Below are 7,407 nucleotides of genomic sequence, written 5' to 3' on the forward strand. Positions count from 1 at the left end.
TCTTTCCCTGGGGTATTTTACCCAAAGTACAATTACTGGGTCAAAGGTAATTGCACAGATCACACTTTAACAATTACTGAGAGGTTACTTTCCCCAGACATCTGAGTTTCTCGGACATTGCTCCGGAAACGCTCACGTTTCAAGCTCCAAGGAGTAGATAGCCAGCGACGCCTCCCGCTGAGAGAACCAGTTGCTAGCAGCATCCCCAGAGCTAAATGGTTTAGTGGGGGAGCGCTAAACGGCAGGAGGAGGAGGGAAGAGGCCTGGAGTCTAGTGTGACCCTCAGCAAGTGACCGTCCCTCCTAGGGACTCGGTTTCCTTCTGCGTAGAGTGATTCTGCCCGGGCCTAGAGTTGGTGCCCTCAAATCTCTGCCTTAATTTCATGGCCTGTTTGGCTCCCTCAGGCCCGTAGGCTGCGTTGCAGCCCCGCTCTCTTTCATTATCTTTCCCTCGCATCGTCCCAGCTTTTCTTCGAGAGGAGCTGGCTCAATAATGCCAGGAAAGATGAAGCAGCCACCATAATTAACCGCTCCCCCGAGATCGGTCTTCTATTACTCCTGCCGGGTTTTGGCTCGCTCCCTCTCTTTCGGTTCGGCTATCGATTGCTCCTGCCTGAACCTAGCAGATAGCCGAGGAGCGCGCCAGTTCGGCCCATCCTTTGCTTTTGCCTGGCTCCGCTCTCCCCGAGGGACTGTGGTGTAAGCATAGCGATCCCCGGCTCGACCAGCAACTTATGCCCCTTTTACCTGTCGTTTCCGGTTCCGCTAGCAGCTAGTCGTGTTCAGTCTGAGGTGCTGGTCATGGCAGGGAGCCGGCTGGAAACCGTGGGGAGCATCTTCTCGCGGTGAGTGCTGGAAGCCGGGGGTTCTCAGCAGGTCGCGCTCTTCCTTGGGTGGATCTGAGCCGGTGAGGTATTCTCCAGGGTGCGGGCGTGTGAACCAGGTGAGACTCTTTCTCGTGCTCTTTCCTGGCTCCGGATGATTGTGCTTGACGACGTTTCCCCTTGAATTTGTCATGTTAGTAATTGCACACCTTCCTCGAGTGCAGGCTTCCAGGAAGAAGGGAGGAAGAGGCTGATGGGCCCGACTGGACTGACCTTGCATTTTCCGTGCCGGAATGGGAGGGCGGGGTTGGGGAGGGACTCATATGAGGAGGAGATATGAGGACTTCACTGATGCAGAGCTTTTGGCAGGCTGTTGTAACTGACTGACCTTCGTTCTTTCCCCTTCCTTAAGGACTCGGGACCTTATTCGGGCTGGGGTGTTGAAGGAAAAGCCTCTCTGGTTTGACATATATAACGCCTTTCCCCCGCTGAGGGAGCCAGTCTACCAAAGGACCCGCTTGCGGTATGGTAAAGCCAAAGCCGAAATCCAGGACATCTTCTACCACGAGGACCGGATTAGAGTGTGAGTTAGCCCAGCCCAAGAGGTGGACAGGAAGCAGCTGAGCTTCAGAAGAAAAGGTTTAGTTAGCACTCTGGTAACTTAAATAAGGAGATGAGTCAGGGGCTTGCCGGGTGGAGGAGGTTTTATATATGTAAATCAGACCCCATGATGAGGGAAACAGAAGTTCTCAGAAGAGAAATCTGGAGCTTTGCCAGCTGACAGAGGCAGTTGCAATTATGGTTGCCAGTTTTTAAGCATCTGCTTTGTGCCTGGCACTGTCCTTAGCCTTTTACAAACATTATCCCATTTAGGCTACCCCTGCAGGGTAGGTAGATTTGTCTCCAGAGGGCCATGAGGCTCAGGGAGGTTAACTAACTTCCACTGGTTGCACAGGAGGGTGGCCGACCTGGAAGTCACATCTCTGACTCCAAGCTCATGCTTGGTCCATCTAGATTGCCTTCTCCAGGAGTGGAGATAGGAACATGGTCTATGGAGCCATTAGATTGGACCTTTGATGCCACTTCAGAGAGCATGCTTACAAGTCCAAGGGATTTAAAAATTATCATCACTAGGAATTTGAGGGGAAGTACTCACTTTTTAAAAATTTCTTTAGCGTATCTTATGTAGCATTTGTTTTCTTTTTTCATGAAAGTTATACATGATAATTGTAGACAGTTTAGAAACAAAGGAAAGCATAAACAAGAAAGCACAAATTACCCATAATAGTTTGAAGTCAGGTTCTGCTATTTACCAGCTGTGTGATATTGGGCAATTAACCCCTGTAAGCTTCAGTTTCCACACAGTCAAATATAACAATAATAGTACTTACTTCCTGGGACTGTAAAGGTTTCCAGTGCTTGGCGCAATGTAAGCCTTCGATAAATGTTAACCATCATTTTTATTGTAAGCACTACCACAGACCAGGCACTCTCATATTCATCCTTGTAACCTCAGTGCCTAGCCCAGTGTGTAGCATGAAAGCTGCTAATTAATTGTCTCTTGAATGAAGAAATTAATTAAGTAGTGAGCGGATGAACCATGAGGCTAGTAGAGGGAGAAATGAGAGAAAATTTCTGGGAGAGGAGGAATGGAGGGCCAGGATGGGGGCTGTTAGGAGAATGGCCATCAGAGTTTTATTAGCTCCCTCAACAGCTTCTGGAACAATGGATTGGTTTCCACACTTCTTTGGCCATGTTTAATCTCCCTTTCCACATATCTGTGGATCCAAGTATCTCAGTTCCAAGTAGGTGGTAAATCACTCATTCACAATTTTCTGAAAAAGCCCTTTCCTTCAAATACCGATGCCAGTTATTTGTTAGTATCTGAAATGTGTACAGTTCCTTTTCTCCTAAGTGTTAACACCAGGGATTGTTTCTGTTTGAAGTTAATGCACATCCCTTACACTTGCCACTATTCCCTGATGCAAGAAAATAGGTTTATAAAGTCATCATATTCTCCATTGAGTTCCAGACGCCTTTTATTTGAGGGATCTTTTTTCTTCATAACATTCGTTTGGGGTAGGAGAAGACAAGTACAGTTATGCACCACGTAACATCTAGTCAGGCAGCGTCCAACTGCATTTACGTCTGTGGTCCCGTTAGTTCAGAAATCCCAATCGGAAAATGGGATGTAGCACATATAACTGGACATAGCCACAAGGCAGCCACCACCTTTGTGCCTTGGACCAGCTCGTACTTGGGGAACCTACCTTGGGCTTGCTCCATACCCCTAGACCTCATCCTCAGCAAACTGGACCTGCAGGGCTGTCTGGACCTCCAAATGGCCTTATGCCTTCCTGAGCACCCCAGGTCCTTACCCAAAGGCCCAGTCCCTGGGCTCCACCAGCTCAGCACATGCCCTCGCTGGTGTCCTCGCTCCCTCCTAGATGCAGCCACCAACCTGGGCTTAGACAGCAGCAACCAGAACCCCAGGCCCTATCTAACTGTCCCTTTATAAGGACCACTTCCATTGTCTCAAAGTTGCCGTAAGAAAATAACATGGTGTTTGCACAACTTCCAAATCACATAATGTCCTGTTTCACAGAACTTATCGTGGACGTTAAGAGATGCGTGACTGTATGTTTTTGCTCTACTTGGAAATTTTACTTTGGGGCATTAAATACTTCTTCACCACCTTTCTGCTCAGGTCTTCTGCATGCACTCGGTCAGTATGCTTTTGAGGTTCACTTACACATTAAAACCAGCTGTGTTTCTGCTATGTGGATGACAGTGGAGCTAGGTGATAGGTTATTGAAGAATGGTATATTTTACTGCTGCGTGTTTCTGGTTAAATATTACTATTTGTACTATTACCCACCACTGTTGAGTTGATTCTGACTCATTAGCGACCCTATAGGATAGGGTAGAACTGCCCCATCGGGTTTCCAAGGCTGTAATCTGTACAGAAGCGGACTAGCACATCCTTCCCCCACAGAGTGGCTGGGGGGTTCAAACTGCCGACCTTTTGGTTAGCAGCCAAACACTCAACCAGTGTGCCACCAGGGCTCTCAATTGGTGCTATTAATGCCAAAATAATAACATCTTGTATTTGTGAAGTTCTTTGAAACTTTTTTGGAGGGGGGGGGTTGATATTTTTAAGAACTTTTACCAAAATAAGTTCCACATAGATCAAAGCCTAAATGTAAAAAATGAAATCATAGAAGTATTAGAAGAAAACATGGGAGAATTTGAAAAATAACCTGAGAGATAAAGGCCTTTCTAAGCATTACATAAAACCTAGAAGCCATAAAAGAGAGGATTGAAGTTTTCTATATGAAAAAGTACCATAAGCAAAATTAAAAGACAGCCAACAAACTGGGAACAAATTTTGCAACATGTATGATAAAGGACCAATTGCCAATTTTACTGCTCTGAAATTTGCTTATAAATCAATAGAAAAAGATGACCAAATAGAAAAATGGACGAAAAACATGAGCATTCAGCTAGTTCACAGAAAAGGAAATTCAGTTCGTTTCTAAACATGAAAAGCTGTTCACCCTCTTTTATAATAACAATACAAATTAAAACTATAATGAATTATTTCATCTATCAAATTGATAAAGATTAAAAATGTGGAAATACAATGTTGGTGAGAGTATGGGGACATAGGCTCTAGCGTACACTACTGATGGGAGGGTAAATTGGTACACCTGCTTTGGAAAGCAGTTTGGCAACTTGGAAAGGCAAATTACAAATGCATATACCTTTTGAGCCAGTAAAACCACTTTTAGAAATTTATTCCACAGACTTACTTGCATAGTTGCACGAAAAGTATACCTGTTGCCATCAAGTCTATTCCGACTCATAGCGACCCTCTAGGACAGAGTAGAACTGCCCCATAGAGTTTCCAAGGAGCAGCTGGTGGATTCAAACTGCCTACTTTTTGGTTAGCAGCAGAGCTCTTAACCACTGTGCCACTGGGGCGCCACTGAAAAGTATAGACGGGTATTTGTTGCAGCATTGTCGAGAGTAACAGAGGGCTGGAAACAATCTCTTTGTACTGATTTCAAGTGATCTCTTAAGAAATATTAGAAAGACAAAATGTGGAACAGTATAGGATACTATCTTTCCAGTTAAAAAATGTGACTGGGGACAGAGAGTGATATATGCTTGTATATTGCTACACTATTTCTGGATAGATAACAGAAACTGGTTAGCGGTTGCTTCTCGGAAGGGAAACTGGGGGGTTGGGGTGCAGAGGTGGGAGAGAATCTTACTTTTCGCTGGACACCCTTTTGTACCATTTGATGTACTTACCATGTGTGTGCATTACTTATTAAGAGAAAAGCTGACAGGCTTAGGATATGTAGGTCATACTATACTCAAGGGCCAAACAATGATTCCCTTTATGCGGTTCTTGGCCATGACCTATAGTTGTAGATTTATATTGTGGTGCTTGTGTTTTCTAGGAAATTTTATTCAGCCTATGGATCTGGTCAAAAAGCTTTCGATCTGTTCAATCCAAACTTCAAATCTACCTGTCAGCGGTAAGTGATTTTACAAGCCCTGGGTTAGTACTTTTTAAAAAATTTTAAAAAATAATTTAATTATCAATTCGAGTTTTGTTGAAATTCACTTGAGGAGAAAGCTGTCTGTGAGTTGGAATCGACTCAACAGCACACAACAACAATAAGGTAGGAAGATCTGTTAAGGGGATGCTGGCAACGGTGTAGTAGCGTTACTTGACAACTCTGAGTGTATAGAACTAAGATATGCTTGGAATTCCAGGTTTGTGGAGAAGTACATTGAGCTACAGAGACTTGGAGAGACAGATGAAGAGAAGTTATTTGTGGAAACAGGGAAGGCTTTATTGGCAGAAGGAGTCATTTTAAGACAACGAGGAGAAGTGAAGACCGTGAGTATTATTAAAATCATTATTAGGACTAGTTGTCTGTTTGTCAGAGGTTAAAGGAAGGCTTGGCTTTCTTTTCTCAACCTTGGCTCATGTTCTTAAACTCCAGATCCAATACTGTTAGATTGAATTTTAAGGAATATACTGGAATTCTGTGGTAAGGACTGCTACTTGGAACAAGTGAGTGTTTTTAGGGCTTTTAAAATTGTAGTTCTATAGAGATTATTATCATGTTTATTCTTTGTTGTAATTGAATTTGACCTGAGCTATTAAAGTTAATTTTTTTAACTCGGTGACAGAATATGCATAGTCATATGGCTTCAGCCAGTTAATTGAGTGAAAATGGTAACATTTGTGTGACGTACTTATATCTTCTTTTAAGCAACAGGAAGGCAGTGTCCGAGAAATCTGAACATACGAGCCTCAGACCCTAAACTGTGTTGGAAGAAAACCAGCCTCAGAAAGTTCACAGGAGCAGCGTTTGGAGGCGCTGGAAGAACAGTTGAAAGGTCTCTCACCTCCCTGAAGGACTTGTATGCGATGTATACTGACAGCCAAACTGTATTCATTAGATGAATGTTGAACTATTTTTAACAGCTGAACTGTGTAAATGTTTCTTAATCTCTAAGGCATTATGTTTGCCTTCTCTTAGTTCCTATTTCTGGTTGTCATAAAGCTCAGTATTATGGTTTGAAAAAAGCAGTTACGTGAACTTTTATGATAGGATGCTATTAAACAGAGAATTCCCTAGCTGCTTATAAAGTAAATTGACTTTGACGTTGTAAATAACATGGGAAACCTTTATAATAATGTTTGAGTGGGACTCATTCTGAGTAGGTTTGCTTGGATTTTTATGTTACATGTGGGCTGGCTACGTTTGATTCTCTGGTATGTTTCTTTTCTCGATCATCAGACATTTACTTGCACATACGGTCTGGTCCCTTGGCCACCCATTTCTGTCTGCAGATAATTTTTGTACTTTTTTATAGAACTATTGACCAACTTGAGAGGCCCAGCTGACTTGTGGTTTGTGGTAAGAAGAAGGACCTATCATTGGTGATGGACAAAGGCCAAAACTACAACTTTAATCTCATGGATTGATTTTGCTGGAGACAGTTTAACATAGGCCCACACTTAGGCTGCTTAGTAAATATTTGTTGCATGAATGCATGAATCATTAAATCCAGCTAAAGACTGAATTCAGGTGGCATTTTTGTAGGTAATTTGATTGCCAAGTGGGGAGGCATCTACTTTAGATGACACTCTCCACCCAGCACCCACCTGCCTCCCTGGTGCTGAGGTGTACTTCAAGTCCTTACCAACTGCCCTGCCTTCCTCAATTCTGTATCTTTTACTGAGTAAATGATATACTCTTCTGAGGTTGTAGCTTTTGTATTTGTGACCAAGCCAATGATTTTCAGCTACTAGTAATAAATTGCTTCAGAAACTCCTTATTTTAAAAGCCTTGTAGCTTTTCTGAGCTATTCTTTATTTACAGTATTCTCTCTGTCCTGGTGGACTGGAGGGGGAGGGTCCCGTCTCACAGCCTCCTCATGCAAGATGAATGGATGCTTGTGGTAGAAGCAGTTCTCAGCCATGCTGCTTTCGTCCTGCGTTTATCACTGTTTTAAAATTCCCCTTGTTTAAGGAAGTAAATTTCATGCATTCAAAA

The 7,407-nt window shown here is 43.3% G+C and overlaps 1 protein-coding gene across 1 annotated transcript; it reads left to right on the plus strand.

Moving 5' to 3' along the window:
* Nucleotides 1-695: 695 nt before the first annotated feature.
* On the plus strand, nucleotides 696-6,427 carry MRPS23 (mitochondrial ribosomal protein S23). The gene is given in 7 exon segments (XM_012556018.2): nucleotides 696-844; nucleotides 1,236-1,406; nucleotides 5,293-5,370; nucleotides 5,612-5,738; nucleotides 6,118-6,128; nucleotides 6,130-6,200; nucleotides 6,203-6,427. Coding segments are annotated over 7 exon segments (561 nt in total). The 5' UTR covers nucleotides 696-800; the 3' UTR covers nucleotides 6,262-6,427.
* Nucleotides 6,428-7,407: the final 980 nt, after the last annotated feature.

The sequence above is a fragment of the Trichechus manatus genome, unplaced genomic scaffold (genome assembly GCF_000243295.1).
Source record: "Trichechus manatus latirostris isolate Lorelei unplaced genomic scaffold, TriManLat1.0 scaffold00054, whole genome shotgun sequence".
NCBI classification, from domain to species: Eukaryota; Metazoa; Chordata; class Mammalia; order Sirenia; family Trichechidae; genus Trichechus; species Trichechus manatus.